Below are 27,982 nucleotides of genomic sequence, written 5' to 3'. Positions count from 1 at the left end.
GTAGTAGAAATGAGAACAGCGAGAAACTTAACATCAGGATTGATGGTCACGAAGTCAATGAAGTTAAAGAATTCTGCTACCTAGGCAGTAAAATAACCAATGACGTCCAGGGGAGATACTCCAAGAAAATGCTTTGGAAAAATCTGCAATAGAGGAAAAGAGAGAGCATATGGTAATCACAAAGTGCGTGCCAAAAAATGCAAAAATGAGGCACTACAACGCAACAGTGAAGCCAGACTGCCTGTATGCAAGCGAATGTCCTACATTGAACTATAATTCAGGTAAATTAGAAGTACTAGAATGACGAATTATAAGGAAAATATTAGGACCAAAAAACACAGCAAAAGGTTGGAAATTACGAAGTAATGTTGAAATACAACAAAATTCTGAAATATTTAAAACGTAAAGAGAATAAGAAGACTCACGTGTTTTGAACATTTATTTCGAATGTAAGACAGTAGATTAATTAATAATATTTTCAAATATTTGTGGGGTAAGAAGTCTTCAATAAGCTGGGCCAGCGTAGTAAAAAACGGTTTAGAAATAAACAATATAAAATCAGGAGATATAAACAACAGAGAAGTCTTTAGGGGAAAAAAGTATTGAAAATCGAAGGATTCCAGGCATGGTAGCTAGAAAGGCTTGTTCAAAATGGTCTGAAAACAGAAAGAGGAAACATAGTGAATAGATAAAAACATACCAAAAGGAAAAAAAAACAAAGAATGAAGAACTGAAGCTGGAAGTGGTCGTCAGATGGGTTATTCGCAGTTACAAAAAAGTAAAATTATTAAGCGTCTTGCCTGTTGCTACCGTTTTAGTACATGAACAGCGGAAATGTAATAAGCAATTAAACTTTTTTCCTTTCATCATTTTGGAGGGGGGGGGGGTGTCACCGAGAAAAGGTTTGGAATTATTTGTAACGTCTGTTGGATAACGTTAAGTACTTCCATTCTCATATGCTTGATAAATTAAATCCGGACATTTGCGCACCATCAATTAAGTTGCCTCGAAACAAACACAGTTTTTAACTATAATACTTGTCTTACTGTGTTAAGCTTTTAACATAAATTGAATTTTGACAGCATTTGAAATTTTTGAATTTGGTCCTTTATCATGCGAAATATTGAAAACCAAATTTTTGTTGCACCTGGAAGCCGTTAGATAGGCAACTTGCAAATGGATGCTGTTGCTGTGCCTCGGGTTCGGAGACAGTTGCACAGTAATATAGATGTTATTCATTGTTGCCAATGTATCAGTGCTTCACAATAAAGAGAAGGTTCCGCACCTACAGTGCTGTTGCCGCTAACGTTCCTGTGTAGAGGATGCTGGAATAAGCTGTAATGGTTGTAATAAAGTCCGCTCATGTGTTTTATTTGATAAATCAAGGTTTCATTTGTGAACTTAACACTTTTAAAACGACAATCTGTTTGCATCAGTATCACTCAGTACTAAGATTTTTTCTTTATTGCAGACTATGGAGCTCCTGCATGCAATGGCTGCTTTCTTCATCCTAACTTGCTCTGCAGGTAAGATATCTGTTACAGTTACAGATCAAAAAATGAAAGGTCAGAAACTGAAGAAATAATTCACTTGTATGTCATGTAAAACAATCTGCATACATATCATGTGGGTACTCATATAAACGTAGAATTTTATGTTTTTTTGGAGTTTCGTTGAATAAATTATCTGTCCATTTGTTTATATCGCTATAGTTTATTCAGATTTTGGGTCTCCAATACAGCACTATGTACTTGGAAGGCGATAGTCAGCTTTACTTCATTTGTACTTCGACTGCTCCCTCTAGTGCTTCAGTGTTGACACTTTATGTGGTGCAAGGAGTAAACCACTGGGACGGTATGTGGGAGGAGGGACTTTAAATCCTCACCCAGTTTTCTGCATTTACATTATGCATGATTCTCTAAATCGTTCTATATGAATACCAGACTGCTCCTTACGCTTAGTTACGGCCGATTTCGTTCCACATCGTGCAAAGCTAGTACACAGCCTTTAATGACAGCGATGAGGAAGGAGGATGATAAGTTTTGAAGCTCCATGCAATTGTAATTTCGTTTATCATTTTCCCATTTGAATCTTAACATCCTTTTGTAACGCGATATTTGAACGCTGCTCCTTTTTTCTTCACTAGCTTTACCATACCTGACGTTTCATTTAAATAGGTGGCTATTCGCAAAGTAAGGTCCGATCGGTCGCGAAATGGAAACCACAGTGAAAATCAAAAATATCTTACTTGCTACAACTTCCACTTATTTCTCTACATAGTCGCCGCTCCGACTTAACAGATTTGTCGCAACGCTGTGCCATCTTCCCAATACCCTTCCTTACGCTTAGTTATGGCCGATTTCGTTCCACATCGTGCAAAGCTTGTACACAGCCTTTAATGACAGTGATGAGGAAGGAGGATGATAAGTTGTGAAGCTCCATGCAATTGTAATTTCGTTTACCATTTTCCCATTTGAATCTTAACATCCTTTTGTAATGCGATATTTGAACACTGCTCCTTTTTTCTTCACTAGCTTTACCATACCCGACGTTTCATTTAAATAGGTGGCTATTCGCAAAGTAAGGTCCGATCGGTCGCGAAATGGAAACCACAGTGAAAATCAAAAATATCTTACTTGCTATAAATTCCACTTATTTCTCAACATAGTCGCCGCTGCGACTTAACAGATTTGTCGTAACGCTGTGCCAACTTCCCAATACCCTCATTATAGAAGGCAAACACCTGTGCCTTCTGCCACTTCTCTAAGCGGGTCGCGGCTCTTTGAGTGTGCCAATATCTTTTCTTGTTAGCCAACGGTTCATGTGAGCATAGATGAACTTTAGAGAGAGCGAAGGCCGGGCTGTACGCTGTGTGGTCAAACACTTCCCGCTGCAGGGCCTTCCTCACTGCGCTTACAGTGTGTGGACGAGAATTGTCATGAGGAAGGAAATGCATGACAGGTACGTTATGTGGGGTTGCATGAAATCAGGCGAAACTTCTCAGTGGGCACTCATACTTGGCGGGGGACTGTTGTTCTTGGCATCTTTATGTACTCACTGTGTGCTCAGAACTGAAAAGAGCGACATGACGCTGTCAACAGGCATACTAGAGACACTGACCAACACATCTGTGTAAAGCTTTACTGTCGTTACCATTTCGCGACTTAACGGACCTTGCTTTCCGCACAGCCCTCATGCATTCACTACTGAGCCAAAATTACTGGTCAGTGTAATGCACGACATGCTAGCTTGCAAGAAGGAAAGCTCCGCCAAACCAGCATTGAATGCCCGCGGATTAATGCCCACAGCTGATGCACTGATTTGTCTGTGTGTGGTTTTAGATGGATTTCCACGCCAGTTTAGGCAGATGCAGAATTTATTTCCCAAAGCATGCGAGCACAAACAATTAAAATACAACTGCACAAAGAACAAAGTTTATACAATTCACAAACAGATTGGAACATCTCAGTTTTAGTCGTTCCACTGGCTCTATTGAGCTGTCTTCAGCTTTCTATACTTCTTAGCACCACTGTCGGTGCATCTGTGATTTTAATTCTGAGAAGAAGGAATAATAGCAGAGTGTTTCATCAGACAGCCACAGTGGCACTTTAATATTCTGATACTGTATTTTCTCAACTTATATTTTACGTCTTACACAGCTATATTAAGTGTATATACAGGGTGAACATTAACAAAACCGACAAACTCTCAGGGACTGACTGTGAACATGTGTCCGGCAATGGGCAGGGTGTGTGCAGCGACAACAAATCGTCCCAAAACACAGTACCGAGTTGCAAAACATACGCATCACAACAGATGTTCAAAGTGATCTCCATGGGATTGTATGTGATAGGAATAGTAGCAGTTGTCATTCAGGATACACGTAATAGTACTTTGGCTTACACCTTGTTTGCGGGCCACTTGCCTGGAGCTTGTGCTAGGGTTCGACTCAATATCCTGTAGAATGCAGTCCTCCAAATCTGGTGTACGCACAGTCCGACGCCTCCCTGCACGTTCGCCTGTCTGAAAGACCCCATGATCACAAAAATAGTATGAAATGTGGTTGGTGTCTGTCAGGGTGTTTGTATTGGTATAGCCGTGCTGCCTCTCGACCGTTTCTATCTGCTTGGCCGTACATGAATACCGGACCATTCAGGACCCTTTTCCCTCCATTTGCAGTCAGGAATCCGTCCCTGCAGTTTTTCGCTTTTATCATTGTTCACCCTTTATGCTCCCATGACCATGTTATTATGTATCCATGCCATATTTCTAAGTTCCTTGCTATATTTCTGTGCTTCCTATTTTTCTACGCCTTATCTCGTCTGCTAGAGAGAGTGTGTGAGTGTCTTTGTGCAATGCTTCCATATACCTTGAATTGTAGTGGCAGCTTTGCCAACTTTTGTGTACAGCTGAAGTTTGTAGATGCTATGTTTGTTTTGTTTGCTGATGATACAAACATTGCAATAAATAGCGAGTAAAGTACAAATTTACAAATAGCTTCTAACTGAATTTTCACTATCGTTAATAAACGGTTTAAAGCTAATTCATTGTCGTTAAACTTTGAAAAGATCCACTATATGCAGTTCAGAACGTGTGAGAGATTTCCTCCCACCGTGTGTATAGCATATGAAGACATGCAGATCGAAGATGTTGACAGCGTTAAATTTTTGGAATTACAACTAGATAATAAATTCAGTTGGGAAGAGCATTCCACTGAATTGCTGAAGCGCCTAAAGAAGTCTGTATTTGCAGTCGGAATGATGTCAGTTGTACGAGGTATGAATATAAAAAAAAGAATTTCTTACTTTGTTTACTTTCATTCAATTATGTCACACGGGACCATATTCTGCGGTACCTCGTCAAACGCACCGAAAGTTTTTAGGGTGCAAAAGCGTATAATAAGACTCATTTGTGGAATAAGAACATCATGTAGAAACCTGTTCAAGGGACTTTGTATTCCAACCAGTGCTTCTCAGTAATGTATGTCTATTTCTAACCAATAATTTCATACATAGTATCAACACTAGGAATAAGAACAATTTACTTAAAGACCCAAAATCACTTACTTTGGTCGGAAAAGGGGTCCAGTATCCAGGAACACACATTTTTCCATTAATTTCCAGCAGCTTTTAAAAACTTGGTTAAAGATTATTAGGATGTCATATTACAAATTTTCTTTTCCACAGATCTTGCACAGTTTCTGTATTGTGCTTGGCCAGTGTCATTAACTGCGTTGTCATTCTACATTGTGTTTCTTTCTTATGCTTGTGTGTGGGGATTTTAAAGTGTTCTATATTGTGTAGGGCTTTTTAACTATTGCAGAAGACGAAATATTGCGTATTAGGAAATAGAGGAGAAGGTTGAAGGGAAGGTACTACCACTTAAAACTAAAGAAGTACGAATAACAGGAGTTACTTTGTAGGGAGAAAAATGTGAAGTTCAAAGAGTAGCTGGAGAGGCTCGCAGAGAGTGTAGAAGTTTTAACGGTTTCCGGAAATAGTGACAGGACGGCACCGGCAACGACTGTGGAAAGTGAGGAGATAGGGTCCTTACTGAAGTTCCAGCAAGGGCAGTATGAAATAAATCGAGGGCATCGAGGCGCCACGAATGAACTGAGCGACCCTGCATCTCAAGTAGAAATCCTCCTCAGGTGTAAAGTTGAGGAGAGAGCGCACGCGCGGTAGAGCGGCACACAAAGCGATAGACTGGCAGTGGGAAATAGTGACATTATCATGTTGTCAGTACACGTATGGAGAGAGAGAAGAGATATGAGCAGGCCCAATTCATACAAAATGACGTGGCGTGGTGGTGGGGAGTCGGGAACATCGCATTGGCGGGACGTGCCATTTCACACAGAAGTGGCACTGTGAGAGATGCAGGACAGTCGTGCTACGAACGGAATAGAATATGTCGTCTCCAACGGACGATAATATTGATGCAATGGATCTTTGGGAACTCGTAAATGTTGAGCAGCGAAGAAAATTTTGAGACATCCATTATGGTTGAAAAAAGGGAAGAAATATGACACATTTGTTGTAATAAATGAAAGGAATATGTTTCGTGGATGTTTCCAGCAGTTTGAAGAAACGTCTCAAAAGTTTTTCTGTATTGCAGTAAACAAAGTAAAAGACAGCATTCATAGAAATGCAATGAAACTGGTATGTTTTGATTATAATTCCTATTTTACACATGGTATTCATATATGTTTTGACCTGGGCTGTTGTAAATTCTCCAGATGAGGTTTCTACACAATAATAACAAATGAAAAACACGGTGTTTCACCAAAAAAACGTTGTAACTGCTCGGATTCAACGTTGCTCGTGCAGGAAAATAAAAAGAATCAGTGTTCTTTTTTTATAAAAAGAAGCAGCTTAATTAACTGTGTAATAGCTGGTACAAAAATATGCAAACTAATGTTTTACCTCATATACACTGCCTGAATCAAGAAAGCTCATATCGATTAGCGTAACATAGATAAGCAAATAGGTAAGCATTAAACATCCCGCACACAGTATGCTTTAGTTATACCAGTAGTAAAATCCCATTTCACAGTCATTGCTCGCTGGAACACATGCAGTTTCTTTGACAATACGCAAACAAAAATAGTTATTGAATATTTCGTGAATGAAACTGGAAAAAAAGATCTACAGTAGCTCTGCTTCTGGGTTCACGATTGTCTGTTTCCAGTTTTAAAATTAAAATAACTCTTAATGCAATGTCAACTTAAAATGTGATAGTAGCTCACTTCAATAAACCACAAATAAACGAGAGAGGTGAGCCATAGATCCACACAATGCACTACCCTAACGCCGAGTGACGCACATCGTATCTCGGTGCAGCCAAATGGCAAACATGTATTACTTATTTACTTGGTACTGCAAAAAAGTATCGCTCCCCTTCCACTGTTCAAAACAAATGTTAGCTATATTTCGAACACTGCAATGTATGATGTAAAATACACCAAAGATATGCTGACCAGTGACTACATCCTTCACTACAAAGTTTTCAAAACGCGCTTGGTAATTTACATATTTGTGAAGTATCACAGCATCTGTGGACAGTAACGAAAATAAAACTAGTTCACTATCAAACTGCGATGTCAAGCTATAGGAAGCGCAAATTATTTTTTTTTTTTTTTTACCCGGAAAGTATATGTTTACTGAGAAATTAACTACAGAGGCGGATGTAGCTTTCCTGAATCTACATAAAACAATTTTTTGGAGGCGCATCAGAAGACTTCAAATTAACGAAAACGGCAGCGCGCTACTTGAACGCTCGCGTCGCTTCGTTGCGCCACTATAGCCGGATCCGCGAACGATGACGGTTCGCGCAGGCCGAGACAAGCGTAAGAAATGCATTGTTGCCGGTTCCAAGCGACAGTTGTGGTACACGCATACACGTGCTTTGCGCTTGATATAAGCGTGTATCCCTCAAATTATGTCTCTCGCTTGCCTGTGTAGAATTTATCGCCTACCGCCACCGTCGGCCATGGCACCTCGCAACATATGGAGTAAAAATTCACTAAATAATTCCCTACGATCACGTTAAACGATCGCACTGCATACAACACTTACAGCACAGCACTGCCCTCAGAACACTGCTGTATGCTCATTGGCTGTCAGGGAATGCGCAAAACAACCTTAAACTCGACCATCATCGTTCATGACTCCAACTACAGTGCCTACCAGAGTCCGTACCGAGCAGGGTGGCGTAGAGGTTATGACACTGGACTCACATTAGAGGACAACGGTTCAAACCCGCGTCCAGCCATCCTGAACTAGGTTTTCCGTGATTTCCCTAAATCAGTGAAGGCATATGCCGGGATGGTTCCTTTCAAACTACACGGCCAATTTCCTTTCCTAAAACGATGGGACCGATGATGTCGCTGTTTCGTCCCCTCCCCCGGATCAACCAACCAACCAGCGCCCATACGTGAATTGCTTCATGTGTTAACATTGAGGTGGCTTGTAACAGCGAAGTGTTCCCATCAGACATCGGCATCGCATCATCTCTGTGTGAACTGGACCTTATAGGACTTGACATAGTCACGTATGTGGAATAGTGATCTTAATTTTCAATATATTTTTATTTTACTTCTCTAGATGGTGAATTTTATATTACAGTAGCTTTTTTATATTTTATATCTTTTCGTTATATATTCCAGAAGTTTCATTTTAGATCGACAAAAATACAATTCTCTATTACCCTATTATCGGACAATAAAATTCCCCGTGGAAAGCATATTACTTACTGATAATCAATAGTAGCGTATCATGAAGGTTTGTTGGGCTTTACGGTGCTACGTTTTTAATGGCTCCTTAATAGGCTGCTGGAGTCATTCAAGAGTTTGTAATTCCTTTTTCTAGTGCTGGAATGAAGGGCAGACTGCTTGAGAAGGTATGTGAGTTTTTGAGCTTATTTAATAGCAAGGGAACTTTTCAGTCAGTGTAAAAATATTTAGACTCGAAACACAGTTCATCCCGCAGGCTTCATTCAGTCTGGTGAATCAGTAACGAAAGTTCGTTCATATTTTTGAGGGCCATCATAATCAGACGGGAGTTAGCAGATTATGTGTTACGTAATAAACAATTCGTCATAAGTCACAGCATACCATTTTAATTCGTCACCACTTTCAGTTTTTGTACACAATAATCATCGGATGCTTCTTTGTCACATTTAACAACATGCCAGGATAGTTCAAGTGAGAATGAGATGGTAAACAATCTAGGTGCCGTTTTTCCACAACACGTGTTTAATTCCTACTATGTTCTCGGTACTTTTACATGCCCCTAGATTTAATCCAAGTGAAAAACCATGGAGGAAATACACACATGGCGCATAGTCTGTGTGCCATGCGGTACTTCCCTCCGGAGTTCCAAAATTTAAAAGAAATGAGAAATTGTTTTGCTCGTTAAGAACCTAATGCTGTAATTTTGTTTATCTCTTTTTATCATTAAAAGAAAATGTAGTGCTTCAGTATTAATTGCACTTGGAAAAAAACTGTCATTTTTTACATCATTCAGAAACCACTGCGACAGAGCCGTTGCTAGGCGTTTTGCCGCCCTAGGAGAGAACTGAAAAATGATGCCGCCTCTTTTTTACTACCATTGGTCTCCCCAATATCTCCCAACCACCCCTCCCGCACAACTTTGCAAATCCCCCTATACTTTTAATCATTAAACTAATGAGACCAGACGCCCTCATTTTCTGGGGACAGTCCTCAGTTCAGCTGGCACATAACTTACCTAAAACAAGGGATCAGTTGATAGGACACAGGCTAAGATGCCAGGGCATCAGAAATTTGATTACAGAGGGAAGTGTGGTGGATAAAAATTGCAGGAGACAAAGGTTTAGTTATAGTCAGCAGGTTCAACTGGATGTAGGTTGCAATAGCTATCCAGAGATGAAGTAGGACATAGCAGCATGGAGACCTGCATCAAACCGGCAGGAAGTAACCACATGATGTGGTTTGTGGTATCTGCTTTCAGGAACCCAACTGAGCATGCTTGGGATCAGTTAAAACTTTCAGTGCATCTGTGTCATCATAAAAACTTTCCTCACACATGTGATGACTACAGGATGTTCACCATTAAAGAGTGAGACAGGCTTGAGCAGCAATGTATCAACTACTTTCTTGGCAGCATTCCAAGGAGCATCCAAGTGTATTAAAATGTGTGGACATCATTTTCAGTGGGATGAGGATGTACAAGAGAGGGTGCAGTTGTGGATCTGTAAGCAGCCGACCTTCTTCTATGAAACACGAACTAATCATCTTGTCTCCAACTGGGATAAATGTCCTAACATGTGTTGTGATTACTTTTCTATGGAACCATTCCGTGGTCCTGTTGTGGTGTGTGCTCAGTTTGCATTTTACTGCCCCTTTTTGTTTTATTTTATGTGACAAACCACTTCTACGTTTTTATAGCACTATTTGTAGGGGAGGTTTTAAAAGTTAATGTCCTTACTAGCTGGACAGAAATTTGTTTTTCTTCCCCTGGTACCATGTTTGTGCATATTAATGTTTTTATTCATCTCTTTTAAATTCTTTCTCATATATTTACATGTTTCTACGGTCGCAGGTTTGAATCCTGCCTCGGGCATGGATGTGTGTGATGTCCTTAGGTTAGTTAGGTTTAAGTAGTTCTAAGTTCTAGGGGACTGATGACCTCAGATGTTAAGTCACATAGTGCTCAGAGCCATTTGAACCATTTTTTTTAATGATTTTGCCAAACCTGGTACTAAAGACACTGGTCTATAGTTTTCGAAAATTGCCTTATCTCCATTTTTATGAAGAGATATCACTTTGGCAATTTTAAGACAGTCAGGAAAGGTTCCTATTGAAATGGATGAGTTAATTTTAACTGCAAAGGATGTTGCAGTATTTATAATACATTCCTTTATGATGAGGTGTGAGAAAAGAATGAGCTAATTTTAACTACAAAGGATGTTGCAGTATTTATAATACATTCCTTTATGATGAAGTGTGAAATACCATCAACTTCAGAGGACATTTTTTTTTTTTTTTTTTTTTTTGCAGTTTTTGCTATGTGAATGATTTCATTTAGGATTGTTTCATAGAGACAGGTGTTCTGAGGCAATAATTTACTTTTTTCTGCTGTTGGTTTGGGTTAACTCACTTATTAATGATGGTTAGATTTTTTCTGTTTTCTGCATGTCACTGCCCAAAAGATTTGCAATCTGTTGCATGTAATTAACTCTCTTGTTGTCAAAGTTCAGGATAGTGTTTTCCTTTTTACTATTTCCTTCATACTTTATTACTTTCCAGATTGCCTTACTTTTATTTTAGGACTCAGATGTAAGCTTATCATTAGCCATTATTTTTGCCTGATATACAACTTTTCTGTATGTTTGAATGTATCTTGTATTGTAACTGTTGTGCCTATTCTGTAATTGAGCAACTCTCTTTTCATGTTGTTTCAGATTTTGAGCAATTGTCCTTTTGTGTCGCCTGAGATTTTTATGCCTCTTGTTATCCATGTTTTCACTTTTAGACTTGTGCTACTTACCAACTATGATTTGAGAAAAATGATGTTCCAAAATAATAGTTGGGAATGTCAGAGAACTTTTCAAACGTTTTGTTGGTGTAATGCATCTGAGAAACTTATTCCCACTTTGTTGTGATTACATAAACTTTCACAGTGTAATGACTGATGACACAGTTCTAGGGTGTGCAACCGGATAATGTAGTCATCTTGACACAATATTTCAGTGGCTCAACTGATCATCATTTCAGGTGAGTATGCTCATGCATCATCTAGCCAGGATTGAGTTTTCAACAAAAACGACTTATACATTGTGGCCAGCCTACTGCAAATGTGGTAGCAGCAGTGCTGCTGCCCTGAAGTGCAAGTGATTAGTAGTGCACTGCTGGAAGAAATAGGCAAAATGATATATTGTTAGCAGAACACTAATGAACAAATCTGCTGGTTGAAACGAAGACCGTTGTTGTTCAGTATCAGACAAAATTGGGTTCCATGTCTTACTTTAAGGGAAACCTTTATCCCGATTAATAATATTATTAAATAATCAAATGGAAATGATGTGTGGCTAGGGCCTCCCATCGGGTAGACCATTCGCCTGGTGCAAGTCTTTCAAGTTGACGCCACTTCGGTGACTTGCGTGTCGATGGGGATGAAATGATGATTATAAGGACAGCACAACACTCAGTCCCAAAGCAGAGAAAATCTCTGACCCAGTGGGAATCGACCCGGGGCTGTTAGGTATGACATTCCGTCGTTCTGACCACTCAGCTACCGGGGGCGGACAATAATCAAATTTTGATAGATTCTTTTAGAACACATTCCCAGTAGTGGGAAGCAGGAACAATCATATGTGACTCATAATACAATACCTCATGTCCCTCATTAAGACAGTGTTCTGTCAATACAGATTACTGTGACTGGAGCAAACGAGTGTGACAGTAGTGTCTCTGCATCTGTCCTATATAGTATTGACAATTTGGCCAATATAAGCCATCCAACAGTGACAAGGAATTTTGTATACCTCTGGTTTCGTCAGTCCCAAATCATCCTTTACTAATCCAAGAAGGGCTCTAATCTTAGATGGTAGCATAAATACACTTTTGATGTCATATCTTCTTAAAATTCCTGTAATTTTCAAGGATATACTCCTAGCAAGAAGTAAAAAAACAACAGATTTACAAGTATCCTCTGATGGTTTCCCTGGCTCTCCAAACTGAAGAGAAAGACATATTTTTCAGTCAGTATAACCGTTTTATCTGAAAACAACTTTAGGGTGGTCCAATTCTCATATCAAATTTTCAGCACCGGAAATGGCATAGGCTCTCTTCAGCAAAGTTCACAAGATCCCTGTGCCTTGGTGTCATGTTTGACAGTTGCTCATATGAAGATAGTGATCAGTGTGCATAGGTTTATTGTACACACTATGCCCCAAAGTCACTTTATCATTTCTGTGAAACACAATATCAAGAAAACAAAGTTTGTCATTCTTTTCAACTTCCCCACACCCACTCTATTAGTTGACTCAAAATATGTTTTATTAAACAAAAAATATGTTGATGTCAGCAAATGACAATATTACTTAGTTGTTTTTTGTCTAGTTTCTCTTCGATTAACCACAGGGACCCTTCCAGGGGAACCAGTGTGACAGAGACAAAACATCAGTTCTGTTCGCAGATGATACTTCTGTCTAATTTGAAGATTAGGATTTGGAAAAAATTCTCAAATATGTGATCAGAACTCTCAGTACCTTAGAAACTTGGTTTCAGCTAAATGGGTTCAGTTTAAACACATCTAAGACTCACATGAAGCAGTTCAAAACCAAACAGTCAAAATGTGAGCAGATTAAGATTGTACACAACAACCAAGATGTAGAAGTAGTCGACTCAGTCAAATTCTTAGGTTTATATGTAGGTAAAAATTTCAGGTGGCAGGTACACATTGAATACCTAGCAAACAAACTGAGCAGCTTTGGATTTGCAATGCAAATATTATCAACTGCAACTGATATGGACACATGAAAAGTAGCACATACAAGCTGCTTCAAATCCATTATTAGGTATGGTATTGTATTTTGGAGTAACTTGACAACCATAGTGCAGTTACTAAAAATACAGAAAAAAATGATTCAAAATGTGTGCAGTGCAAATCACAAAGAACTATGTATTTGTATTTTGTATTTCTTTATTGGTCCTGTAAATCGTGTTTACGTACATATTTTGCACAAACGATGTAGGACAAGTCAGGTTGGTACAGTATATACAACATCATACACATTGTTGTTTTGAAAGGATAAATAATTAAAAGTTATTCAATACATGTTGAATACTGATGACAAATTTAATATAATGAAATAAAATGATAGACTTATTAAGAATATTTGAGCAGTTACACTACACTTTTCTAATACTCTAAAAACTCGGAAACAGAATAGAAGCAGTGGTCAAGCAAATACTCTTTCAGTTTCACTTTAAACTTTTGTAAATTTTGGATCTGATTCAAATAGGATGGCAAGTGATTGTACAGCATTATGCCAGTATGATACACTCCTCTCTTACAAATATTTGTACTTGCTGCATTGGCACGCAAGTAATGCTTCTGCCTAGTATCATGAGGGTGGTAATCACAGTTATACTTGAAGATATTTCCATCTTTTAAAATACTTCCTTCTGTGAAATTTAATATTTCATACATATATAAGCAAGGAAGAGGAAGAATACTGAGATTTTTAAATAGGGGTCTACAGGAGTCTCTGTACTTAGCATGATTTATTATTCTAACAATCTTTTTCTGTAGCCTAAATGTTTTGTTTGTATCTGTGGAGTTCCCCCAAAAGATAATGCTGTACATCAGCAATGAATGAATACTGCCATGGTACATTGTGATCACAGACACACGGCTTGTATTTTGTGTGAGGATTCTTACTGTTTACATAAGTGTGTTTAGCTTTTTATTTAAATGGTTAAGATGTGTCTCCCATTTTAGGTTTTGCTGAACATGTATACCTAAAAATTTTGTGTCACTCACAGATGAGACAGTTTTTCCATCAATTTTAAAAATTGGTCTTGCAGGATGTAGTTTCTGTGAATTGTGGAAATTGACTGTCACTGTTTTTTCATTATTTATTATTAGCTTGTTTGTTCTGAACCATTGTGTCAAATTTTGTATTATATCTGTAGCTGTTTTTTGTAGGCTTTCCTCATCATGTGATTTGATTAGGATATTTGTGTCATTTGCAAAAAGTACTGTTGTCCCTTTAGTTATTTTTTCTGACAAATCATTAACATAAAGAATGAAAAGAATTGGCCCAAGAACTGACCCTTGAGGAATTCCATATGTAATGTTTTGTACATTACTGTCAAAATTACAATTTTTTGTGTTTTTATGTCTTTGTATTTTATCTGAGTGATCTGTTGACGGTCATGAAGATAGGAATGTATCCACTTGTTTGGCAGGCCTCGTATTCCATAATTACCTAGCTTCTGCAACAGAGTATTATGATCAATTACATCAAAGGCTTTACTAAGGTCAAGAAATATGCCAGACACATGTTGCTGATTATCTACTGCAGTTAGAATTTCATTTAAGAAGGCATAAATAGCTGACTGTGTTGATCTGCCAGTTCTGAATCCATGTTGCGCATCACTTATTATGTTTTCTTTATTTAGAAAGGCTGTCAGCCTTCTAAGAAATAGTTTTTCAAGAATTTTACCAAAGCAGGACAATACTGATACAGGTCTATAGTTTGCAGCTTCATGTTTGTCCCCTTTCTTGTACAGTGGTGTCACTTTTGCCATTTTCAGATTTCTCAGGAATATACCACTCAGGAATGATGAATGGAAAATATCCATTAACGGTTCTATGATAGATGTTACACTTGCTTTGATGATAATATCTGGTATTTCATCAGTACCTGCTGAATACTTATTGGGTAACCTTTTTATAATGAAAGATAATTTCTCAGGTGTTGTTGGAGACATGAATAGTGTTCCTGTAATAATTTTTGTATCGACCATTATTTATAAAACTTAAAATATTAACTCTGTTGTACACCATACATTAATTATTTGAGGGAAACCATTTGTCCATTCACATGATAGTAGAAACAAAGAAAATTTTGTTCTCCCTACCCACTGCCTCAGACTGTATGCCCAGGGACCTCCATACATGGGAATGAAAATTTGTAATAAATTAAAAGGCAACTAGTTGATACAGATGCAGATGAATTTAGGTTCACTTAAAAGAAAGCTGTATGATGTGCTGACACTGAAGTGTTATTACTCAGTGGCTGAATTCATGCAGGACAAACTGGAAATCTGAGATGGATATAATGTGTTACATATTCAAAGAATCATCCTTATAGTGTTATTATTTATTGTAGTGCTATTATTTGTTAATGTAAAAATCATTGTAGATGTATTATAAATTTTTTGCATGTATCCTGTATGCAAACCAAATGGATTTCAAATGTACATCGTGAGATGAATAAAACACAAATTCACAAATTCAAAAGGAACTCTGAAGGACCAATTCACAATGACCACAACTGCCAGATAAGTTCCACTGAATTAGAAATGTGATGTTCACATTTTCCAATATGGGGGCTGAGAAAGAGGAGTTTCATGGTTCTGAACCTTTGGTAACTCATATAATCTTGGGGGAAGAGCAGGGTGAATTTTTTAAGCACTTAATCAGGGAAGGAGCCCATCTTAAGAAGTGATAGCCTTCCACTGTATTTGTTCTGTAGGATCATTATGTAGTCTTTGGTATGCTGAGTTCTCCAATAAAAGATCCATTTAACCAAATAATCTGCATGTGAGAAAAAAATGGTGGCTTTACCTTTGTTGACTGGAAGAATAAGTAAATCCTGATCTTCTGTCATGGACTGAATGACTACCCTTTCATGAGATGAAATGTTGCTTCATGGGAGTGTTGTTAGATGAAGCTTATGAGCGTCCTCCTGCCTCAATTCCTTTGCCAATTCCTCAGGAAAGCAGGACAGGGCCTGCTCAACTGCACAGATGAAATAAATAATAGTACACTTCACAGTATGGGAGCAAAAATATTTCTGTAATTCTGATAACATAGCATCATCCAGTTCCTTTTTAGTAAGATTAATTACAATCTGTTGATGACTGTCATCATCAAATATGGTGGATTGAGAACAAAGTCAATAAAACTTAGACAATTCTTTCCTGACACCATTCCTCTGTGTTGAGTTTGAAAATGCCCATTCCCAGAATGTTGCCAACAGCTGAGATGAAATCACCAAATACATATCTTTGGATATAAAATCCAATTGTCTACAAGTAAAACAAATGTGTTCATATACTAGAGAAAATCTGACTTGCTTCTTAATCTTATTAGCTATTTTCATATCAATGTAATGGGCAATTCTAGCATATTTAGAAAGACACAAGTACACTCAGCAGCTTTCCTTTTCTGTTCTCAACCCCCAGACTGGAAAATCTGAACATCACATTTCTAATTCAGTGGAATTTATCCAACAATTGAAACCTTCATGTTGTGGTCCTTCAGACTTGCTTGTGAGTTTTGATCTTGAGTCACTTTTTTTGCACGTTCCTCTGGAAGAGTCTCTATTGTTAATTGGTGAGGGACTTGATGGTGTTAGACGCTGGACGGGAGGACGGCGGTTCAATCCAGCGTCCGGCCATCCTGATTTAGGTTTTCCGCGATTTCCCTAAATCGCTCCAGGCAAATGTCGGGATGGTTCCTTTCAAAGGGCATGGCCGACTTCCTTCCCCATCCTTCCCTAATCCGATGAGACCGATGACCTCACTGTCTGGTCTCCTTCCCCAAACAACCCAACCCCAACTTGATGGTGAAACAACTAAGTGATGTTCCCATGTGCTGATATTTGATGTATTTCTTATTTAATGACATATATTTTGAGCAAACTGATGGAGTTGGTATGGGGAACCCCCTTCCCCCATAGTTACCAACTTTTTTAAGGAATACTTTGACCATTTCTTAAACCTACCTGTTTTTGGATATACTTTGATGATATTTTTATGGTTTGGCCTCATGGGACTGATACTTTGAATCATTTTTTAAATCATTGTAATTGTCTATGTCATAGCATCAAATTTAGAATGGTAAACTTTCTGTTCTTGATGCTATGGTTCACAAAAAATGACAATGAGACTTCGAGGTATAGTGTATATCATAGCCTTTGCATACTGATCCCTCTCTTCATGCAGCAAGCTGTCAACCACCACACCAATACAGGGGAATCTTGTGAACGTTGGTGAAGAGAGCCTACGCCATTTCCGATGCAAATAATTTGATACAGGAATTGGACCATCTTAAAATTATTTTCAAGGACAATAGTTATACTCAACACGAAATATGTCATGCTCTTCAGTCCAGACTGCAGGGGTAATCATCAGAGATACTTGTAAATCAGTTGCTTTTTTACCTCTTTGTGGGGGTGTATTCCCAAAGATTTTTAGGAATTTTAAGAGGATATAAACTCAAAAGTGTATGCCACCAGCTGAGATTTGAGTCCTTCTTGGAGCAATGTAGGATGATTTTGGCCTGAGAAAACCTGGAGTATACAAAATTCCTTGTCAATGTAGGATGGCTTATAACTGGGCGAACTATTCATACTATTCAGGACCAAAGTGTAGAACACCATTGTTACACTTTTGCTTCAACCAGAGAACATTGTCTCAATAAGGGACATAAAATGTTATGCATGGAGGTGCAAGTGATTGCTCCTGCTTCCTGCTACTGGGAATGTGTTCTAAAGGAAACTATAGAAATTCAATTATCCAACAAGATTTGTTACGGGGATAATGGTTTCTTTTTAAGTAAGACGTGGAATCTGATTTTGTCTAATATTGAACAACAATGGTCTTCATTTCAACAAGTAGATTCCTTTCATTATTGTTCTGCTAGCAATATATAGTTTTGCCTATTTCTTCCATCCATGTGCTATTAGTTCACTTGTGCTTCAGGGCAGCAGTGCTGCTGCACGTATGTGTTTGGTTGGCAGCCATGTTATATAAAGGAGCTGCTGATTCTGTTGGAAACTCAGTTCCAGTGAGATTGTACGTCACCATAGTCACCTGAAGATGACAGCCACTTGGTCCATTGAAATATTGTGGCACTATGAGTACGTTATCCAAATGCATACCTGAGGACAGTGTCATCTTGTTCACACCTTTCTCTTCATAATAAGTGACTGAGTGGTTCAACACTCTGTGTGTTCTCTCAGTCAAAGTTCTTTTATGGTATGCTGTGGCACTAATTACCCTGAGATGGTTACCATTTGGGCTTCATGATCACTAAAATTTGTATTTATCCAGTAGTTTTTGTAGTTCTTGTTGGGGTTGTTATTGTTTGTTTTAAATCAAAAGTATCTGCTAGGATTAGCAATAGTCCATCTCTCTTGTTTGTTCCAAGAAAATCAGCACATTACTGTTGATTTCTTGCCTGTATGTATGCTATTTAGTAATGTTCCAAGTTTATTGAGAAATGACTTAAAAGCTTCCATTTGGAGAGTGTTAGGTACATACAAAAGCTGTATTTGCACCAATGATTTCTAAAATGGTTGCCTCGAAGTGTCTTTCTGTATTTAAGTGCTGGAGACTTTCAATAGATTTGTATTTCAGCCCACTTTTAATTAAAATTATTGTGATTTCTTCTACAGAAGTAATTTTCATGTGGGTAGCATCATATCAAAATGAAGCAACTTTATCTGCATTTAACCAGTGTTCTTAGAGACATAGAACACTGACAGCCACTTCTCTATAGCAGGTGCCCTAACCACCTTAACTATATGGACACACTTTCTGTCGGACCTAGATCCCCAACTTCCTACTCACCACACCACAACAACCCCCACTCATTAACCTCATACTCGCACATTTCTGATGTAGGAGTTTGGACAGTGGTTGTACATCTGAATGAAACTTTCCTTTTTCATCAGATACTCATCATGCTCATAGAATTATAGATAAGAGTGGTATTTGTTCTATAACTCTATGTGTGTAATGGCTATTTGATGAAAAAGGCATCTGCACTGAAATTTTTACGTCAAAACACCATTGTGCCTGTAGAAGTATGGATATGAGTGGTGTTTGTTCTGTTGGACATGTCTGCCATGTCCAACAGAACAGATATCACTCATATCTACAGTTCTATCTGCATGACAGCTGTTTGATGAAAAAAGTTCAATGCGGATGCACAACCAATGTCTGACACCTATGGGAATCAGAAATCTGCAAGTGAGGGATTAATGGGTGGGGGTTGCTGTGGTGTAGCAAATGGGAATTTGAGTTTGATGGAAAGCAGGGTCTGTATGGCCAAGGTGATTCAGGCAACCATTTAGAGAAGCAGAGCATCTGGGTCCATGTCCCAGTCTGGCACAAATTTTCAATACTCACTGTTGCATTGCTGCAGTGCCATGTGCCACAGGAAGTCATTATTTCCTTCCTACATCTTTCCCATCTTGTTTCCTTTCCTTATTCATGTAGATGTCCCAAATGCATCATTGTGAGTGGGTCACAACAGGAACTACTCATGTCTGTAATTAAATCAATTAATTTTTAACATTCTTTAGCTTTCTCAGTCCATTATTTTTTGTGGGGGATGGGGAGGCTACAATTTTTTTAATACCTTCCTTTCATTGATCTCCAGCCATTCAATAGAATCAGATTGGTAATGGACAGCATTTCAGCTGCATATAGAGTTTCTGGTTTGATTACCATATTTTACAACCTTATTTTTGTGTACCATGGCAGGACTTTCTGTTATGTATTTTTGGTGAGTTGGAAGACCAGTTGAGCTTTATTTCTTCCAGATTCCATTACCTTTTCTTGAGGACAGTCCATCTACCCCTATTTGAAACTTTGACCGTTTCTATTTTTTACTCTGTCACTTTAAAATGTTTTGTTGGGTTTCTTTTGTGTATCATTATTTTGCTCTTTCCAAAGGAGGCTTTGAGACCTATTTTTTTCTGCCAGTTTTTGTAGTTCAAGAGTCTGTTCTTTTGCTTCTTCCCTGGTTTTGGATAGTAGGGCCATTTCAATTGCAAATGTTAGACAGCTGACTTTCATACCTTTGGTTTTTGTTCCTAGTTGGATTCCATTATGAGTCTTTGCATTCCATTCTCTGACTAAATTTTATACAGCACAATTAAATAGCAGTGGTGAGAGCCCATTCCCTTGCCAAAAACCAATGTTGGTCCCAAAAGTATCAGATGCTTCTCCCATGAACTTAACTTTTCAGTATGATTTAGTAGGGATTCTCTGCTTAAGTTTATGGTTGTGTTGTCTGGGTGTAGTTCCTTAAATATAGTAATGAGGGATTCTTGATCTATTCAGTCATATGCTTTTTGAAAGTCACGATTTTTTACTTATGACTTTTGATAGGCCCTGTGGTTTGAGGTTTAGTATTTGTTCTGAGTGGGACCCTTCTTTTCTAAAACCTGCTTGATATTCTCCAAGTTGACGGGCTAGTTACAGTTCTGCTGTGCTTAGTAAGACTTTAGAGGATATCTTGTACATTATATCTAGGTGTGAAACCCCTCTGTAGTTGTTGGGGACCCTTTTTATGCAGTAGATGAATGTTTTCATTCCATAAATATTTCTTTGTTTATATCACAAGACTCATTATTTTATTTCTTTATCTATTTGAATCTAAGCTCACACACATTTACAGATGCGCAGTTGGTTCAAAGTGATTTTTGAGTTGCTTCTTATCTAATGCTGTTATTATTTAATCTCAATTGACTGTATTAATTTTATTTTACAATTTTTGTTACCATTCCAGTTGCAGTTAATGCTGACTCACAATGCATTCCCAAAAGTTTTGGATATGACAGCATTGTATGTGTCTGCAATTCCACATACTGTGATGAATTTGAAACAGTAACGCACTTTCCATCTGGACAGTATTTACTGTACACTTCAACAAAAGATGGGCTTCGCTTCAAGAAGAGCAATGGTTCATTTTCTGCAAGAAAGAATGCCTCCTGTAAGTACCTAAAAGTAGAAAATTCTTAATCAGTTCTGTATGACCTAGTATCATGTGCCACAAGCTACTGTATCCATAAGCAATGTTTCTCTCAGACTGAATGTTTTTAATAGGCTGTTTTATACCTAGTTTACCCGGGTGATTACTGCTAGACCTAAGCTATAATAAGGACTCTGAACCATGCTGCAGGCATGTAGATTATTAAGATCATGCAGACTTAACTAAAGACTCAATGTTTGTTGAAACTTTAATATTGATTTTCCGTCTGACAGTGGGCCTACTGACGGAGGACACAGGGTAATTGACTTAAAGATTAGGAATATTTCTCACAGTAAAATTCCTTGTGATTTCATGGGGATTCAAGATGGAAAAAGCAACTTTTCTTTTAAGTTAGCAGCTTTCATGCTAATTTACTTCATTAAATTTTGACAACCTTAGCATGAATAGCACTAAGCAGTATCGGTATAGTTAATTGTTAATTCAGTATAAGGATTGCATTTCTATGATACCCTTCTCTTTCATTTGTATACCTTGATTAATTTAACATCGCTGAAGGTTCATCCTCTTGGTAGCATCTATGCAACATGATGAGAAACTCAGACAGGAGAGTACTGCAAATGTTAGAATAAGGAAAGGTTCTCATAAAAGTATAATTAAAAATAAAGTAAGTATATTTCATCAAAATATTGGGAGTTTAAAGAATAAAGTAGATGAGCTTCTGGTTTGTTTAGAAGATTTAGAAGCTGAGAATGAAATAGATATACTATGCCTGTCTGAGCATCACATTGTTACTGATATGGATAAGGTAAATGTAAGTGGATATAAGCTCTCTGCACATGTAATGAGAGAAAATATGGAGAAAGGAGGAGTTGCCATATATGTCAAAAGTTATCATTGTGCAAAAAGTATAGAAACAAAAAAGTTTTGTGTAGAGAAACATATAGAAGCATGTGCCTGTGAGCTTAAATTAAATAAAGGCACATTTATAATTGTAACTGTATATAGGTCCGCATCAGGAAATTTTCATCTATTTCTGAAAAATTTGGACTCCTTGTTGAGCTATCTGTCAGACAGGGGGAAGCAAATTATTATTTGTGGGGACTTCAATGTAGATTCTCTGAAAGAGGGTAATAGGAAAAATGACCTTGAAGTATTACTCAGTTCTTTCAATTTGACACCCGTTATTGATTTTCCTACTCGGGTGGTAAAGGATAGCAGCTCACTGATAGATAACTTCTTTATAGACCAAGATAAGTTTAACCAGATAAATGCTCAACCTGTTGAGAATGGTCTTTCTGATCATGGTGCACAGCTAGTTACAATATATGACATAGCTCCATTCAGCAATACTAAACAGTCCTCCAAAGTAGTACGTTCAGTCAACGATTTAACAATTGCAAATTTCAGGGAAAGCCTACAGCAGTTAGACTGGGATGAGGTGTACCGTGAACCTGATGCCAATTTAAAATATAATTTATTTCATGACATTTTTGTAAATGCATTTGAAAACTGCTTCCCCAAGAAAATAGTTAAATATACTCGTAAGAAACCTTGTAACAAACCATGGCTTACTAAGGGTATAAAAATATCTTGTAACCGGAAAAGGGAAATGTATCTGACAGCAAGAAAGAGTAGTGACCCAGAAACTATCAAAAATTATAAAAACTACTGTGTTATATTAAGAAAAGTTATTAAAAAATCCAGGAGTATGTGTATCATGTCTGAAATCAGCAACTCTGATAATAAAATTACAACAATTTGGAATATTATTAAAAGAGAAACAGGTCAACCAAGAGCAGAGGAAGACAGTATTACCATCAAATTGAATGAAAACTTTACGAACAAAAAGTCAGAAGTTGAAAATATTTTTGTACATACAGTTCCGTTCAGGGAATGGTATGACGCCATTAATAAATATAGACCTTAATCAGAAGCATATAGCTAAGGTAGAATATTCCAAATTTTTAGGTGTGTCCATTGATGAGAGATTAAATTGGAAGAAACACATTGATGATCTGCTGAAACGTTTGAGTTCAGCTACTTATGCAATAAGGGTCATTGCAAATTTTGGTGATAAACATCTTAGTAAATTAGCTTACTACGCCTATTTTCACTCATTGCTTTCATATGGCATCATATTTTGGGGGAATTCATCACTGAGGAATAAAGTATTTATTGCACAAAAGCGTGTAATCAGAATAATAGCTGGAGTCCACCCAAGATCATCCTGCAGACATTTATTTAAGGATCTAGGGATATTCACAGTAGCTCCTCAGTATATATACTCTCTTATGAAATTAGTCATTAACAACCAAACCCAATTCAAAATAATAGCAGTGTGCATAACTACAATACTAGGAGAAAGGATGATCTTCACTATTCAAGATTAAATCTAACTTTGGCACAGAAAGGGGTGAATTATACTGGCACTAAAGTCTTTGGTCACTTACCAAATAGTATCAAAAGTCTGACAGATAACCAACAAGTATTTAAGAAGAAATTAAAAGAATTTCTGAATGACAACTCCTTCTACTCCATAGAGGAATTTTTAGATATAAATTAAGAAAAAAAAGAAAAAAAAATATTTAAAAAATAAAAAAAATAAAAATAAAAAATAAAGAAAAACAAAAAACAAAAAAAATAAAGTTGTTATATTAACTTAAGTATGTTGTTAAATTAACCTAATTATGTCATGTATTAGAAAATTCGACTCGTTCCACATCATTACGAAATACCGTATTCATGATCCATGGAACTAGTATTAATCTAATCTAATCTAATCTAATCTGATGAATAAATGTATGAATGAAAGGCAGTAGTGTACAGCCACTGACAACTCATCCCAAAACATCTTGTTACTTACATGCAAAAATGACAATAATCAGTACGAACAAATGTTGGATATATCATGTGATGGAAAATACACTCCTGGAAATTGAAATAAGAACACCGTGAATTCATTGTCCCAGGAAGGGGAAACTTTATTGACACATTCCTGGGGTCAGATACATCACATGATCACACTGACAGAACCACAGGCACATAGACACAGGCAACAGAGCATGCACAATGTCGGCACTAGTACAGTGTATATCCACCTTTCGCAGCAATGCAGGCTGCTATTCTCCCATGGAGACGATCGTAGAGATGCTGGATGTAGTCCTGTGGAACGGCTTGCCATGCCATTTCCACCTGGCGCCTCAGTTGGACCAGCGTTCGTGCTGGACGTGCAGACCGCGTGAGACGACGCTTCATCCAGTCCCAAACATGCTCAATGGGGGACAGATCCGGAGATCTTGCTGGCCAGGGTAGTTGACTTACACCTTCTAGAGCACGTTGGGTGGCACGGGATACATGCGGACGTGCATTGTCCTGTTGGAACAGCAAGTTCCCTTGCCGGTCTAGGAATGGTAGAACGATGGGTTCGATGACGGTTTGGATGTACCGTGCACTATTCAGTGTCCCCTCGACGATCACCAGTGGTGAACGGCCAGTGTAGGAGATCGCTCCCCACACCATGATGCCGGGTGTTGGCCCTGTGTGCCTCGGTCGTATGCAGTCCTGATTGTGGCGCTCACCTGCACGGCGCCAAACACGCATACGACCATCATTGGCACCAAGGCAGAAGCGACTCTCATCGCTGAAGACGACACGTCTCCATTCGTCCCTCCATTCACGCCTGTCGCGACACCACTGGAGGCGGGCTGCACGATGTTGGGGCGTGAGCGGAAGACGGCCTAACGGTGTGCGGGACCGTAGCCCAGCTTCATGGAGACGGTTGCGAATGGTCCTCGCCGATACCCCAGGAGCAACAGTGTCCCTAATTTGCTGGGAAGTGGCGGTGCGGTCCCCTATGGCACTACGTAGGATCCTACGGTCTTGGCGTGCATCCGTGCGTCGCTGCGGTCCGGTCCCAGGTCGACGGGCACGTGCACCTTCCGCCGACCACTGGCGACAACATCGATGTACTGTGGAGACCTCACGCCCCATGTGTTGAGCAATTCGGCGGTACGTCCACCCGGCCTCCCGCATGCCCACTATACGCCCTCGCTCAAAATCCGTCAACTGCACATACGGTTCACGTCCACGCTGTTGCGGCATGCTACCAGTGTTAAAGACTGCGATGGAGCTCCGTATGCCACGGCAAACTGGCTGACACTGACGGCGGCGGTGCACAAATGCTGCGCAGCTAGCGCCATTCGACGGCCAACACCGCGGTTCCTGGTGTGTCCGCTGTGCCGTGCGTGTGATCATTGCTTGTACAGCCCTCTAGCAGTGTCCGGAGCAAGTATGGTGGGTCTGACACACCGGTGTCAATGTGTTCTTTTTTCCATTTCCAGGAGGGTAGAAGCCATCACAAAAGAATTTTACTGTACAGAAATACAACAAAGATCCTAGAGATTCAGGAGAGGAAGATCCTGAGAAAAATTCTGGAACTGGCCAAAACAGATGGTGAGTACAGAAGATGATCAAACCAAAAGCTATACAATCATACCGAGAAAATCACAGATGTAGCCAGGAATTGATGTCTCACTTTCTATGGACATATCACAAAGATGGACTAAACAAGACTAACCAACCGACTTCTCAGCCACTGGAAGAGCAGGAAGACTGTGACACCATGGTGGACAGAAGTCAAGAAAGACATCCAGGAACTGAACGTAACAGGAAGTGACATTAGCAGAGAGCTTCTCAGAAAGATAGTAAAAGAAAAGAGGTCTCAGGACAGATAACCCTGTAGAAAGACTGGTGCCCTGTGGACAAAGGAGAGAAAAGAGAGACATAGCCAGAGAATGCGGGATTACTGGGCAAACATCAAGTCCGTCTCCAGGCTGAAAAGTTGAATATCGTGGTCCGTAGCTGGCCCATTCAAAAGTAGAAGAATAAGAAACACCAACTCATAACAATGTGAGAAAAGTTGAAGAAAGAGCAATGAGAAGAAATGTGTAGAATAATTCACTCTTTTTAAATTCCTTCTACAATTAGCATCTTGTCTTCCCTGAAAAATATAGGGGTAGAATTAAACAGAAACAGGGACAGGAGATACATAATAACAGGATTTAAAGCGTATTGTGCCAAGAAGAGAAACCTGTACATATTTCAGCGGAAAATTTGTAACCAAGGAGTAATCCTTTATTACCGCAAGCATTGTAAAATCATCTGTAGTGTTACTCAAAATATATACATATGAGCTACAGACAAAAAATGTATGACCATCTCAGAATAAAACCAAAATATTTACAAACATTCAAAAACAGTAAGGCAAATGAAACTGATTTCTCACACAACACCCATGGGTAAAAATATTACACTGAAATCATTGGGCAACAGTTGTGGTGAATTCTTTGTCAAAGTCACAGTAAACATTGCACTTACTAATCAACAACCAAATACAGATGCATTAGATTTACTTAGTCAAACACTGTGTGTACCATCAACAAACTGTTTCCAAAATACAACTTGTTAAGGAAACTGAAAAATTCATTGGCATTAAAATTTAATGCCACCCATAACAAGGGGTCACAAAACAACTGAAATCATCTGATAGCTTAGATATATATGGCATATCATGCAACCTGCTAAAAGAAAGTGTGATTGCATTCTGTACTCTTTAACCCATTGCATAAACAAATGTTTACTTGAGGGATATTTTCCTGATGAGTTAAAACTGTCTAGGATCGTCCCAGTATACAAAAAGGGAGTAAAGACTCTCCATCTAGTTACAGGCCTATTTCAATAGTACCCGCATTCTCCAAGGTAATAGAATGCATCATGTACCAACAATTATCATCTCACTTTGAGAATCTAGGAATAATTAATGCTTCACAATACAGATTTAGGAAGAATCTGTCGACCATTGATGCAATCAACACGGTAGTCAGTTACATCCTCAAAGTTTTTGAGAACAAAGGCTTTGCTCAGGTCTCATTCTGTGACCTAAGCAAGGCCTTCAACTGTGTTGAGCACACACCATTTCTAGAGAAACTAGAATACTACGGCATCAAAGGAAACAGTCTCAGACTGTTAAAAGCTTATCTCAACAACCGTAAACAGGTAGTTTGTGTTGGTGAGGAAATGTCAAACATAGAAAATGTTAAAGTAGGTGTGCCTCATGGATCTGTACTGGACCCCTTCCTGTTTCTGATAATGATCAATGACCTCCCCTCATTTATTAGATCCACCACTGTATTGTATCCAGATGATATGACTTTTCTTCATAGCAGTAACAATCTTAATGATCGTAAAACCTGTGCTGAAAATACACTCACCTACACAGCATATTGGTTTAGAGCAAATGGTTTCCTGCTAAATGAAAATAAAACTCAGCAGATAATCTTCACTCTAAGAGACAAGCCACTATCTGATGACCCTAGTTCTGTTAAATTCCTGGGAGTTTATTTAGACGAAAAGTTATCCTGGGGCCAACATGTAAACTACATTAGTAGTAAGCTATCTAGAGTAATTTATTTATTAAGACAACTCAGAAATTGTGTACCTGAAACATACATCAGATCATCTTATTTTGCATTTTTCCAAAGTATAATATCCTATGGCATTGTCTTGTGGGGTAACTGTAGTCATATACATGACATCCTATTATTGCAGAACAAAGCCATTTGTATCATGACAAGTTCTTTACATAAGGCTCACTGCAAACCCTTATTTACTAAACAAAAAATTATGACAGTAATAAACCTCTATGTATACAATGTCTTAATCTTTACGAAGAAGAACCTACAAGATGTGAAACGTAGAGAAAATGTACATTATCCTTTCTTTCAGGAGTGCTAGTTCTGCAAGGTTCGCAGGAGAGCTTCTGTGAAGTTTGGAAGGTAGGAGGCGAGGTACTGGCGGAAGTAAAGCTGTGAGGACGGGGCGTGAGTAGTTGGTAGAGCACTTGCCCGCAAAAGGCAAAGGTCCCGAGTTCGAGTCTCGGTCCGGCACACAGTTTTAATCTGCCAGGAAGTTTCATATCAGTG

The 27,982-nt window shown here is 38.5% G+C and overlaps 1 protein-coding gene across 1 annotated transcript in view; it reads left to right on the top strand.

The window, feature by feature from the left end:
- The first annotated feature begins 4,416 nt into the window (after positions 1–4,416).
- LOC124798958 overlaps positions 4,417–27,982 on the top strand; it is a 30,379-nt gene continuing 6,813 nt past the window's right edge. Inside the window, exons 1-2 of the mRNA XM_047262492.1 lie at positions 4,417–4,776; positions 20,799–21,002. Coding sequence (XP_047118448.1) covers positions 4,578–4,776; positions 20,799–21,002 — 403 coding nt within the window. The 5' untranslated portion in view covers positions 4,417–4,577. The remainder of the gene's footprint in view (positions 4,777–20,798; positions 21,003–27,982) is intronic.

The sequence above is a fragment of the Schistocerca piceifrons genome, chromosome 5, assembly GCF_021461385.2.
Source record: "Schistocerca piceifrons isolate TAMUIC-IGC-003096 chromosome 5, iqSchPice1.1, whole genome shotgun sequence".
NCBI lineage: Eukaryota > Metazoa > Arthropoda > Insecta > Orthoptera > Acrididae > Schistocerca > Schistocerca piceifrons.
Note: the sequence above shows the minus strand (reverse complement) of the source record. Positions and strands in the feature narration are given on the sequence as shown.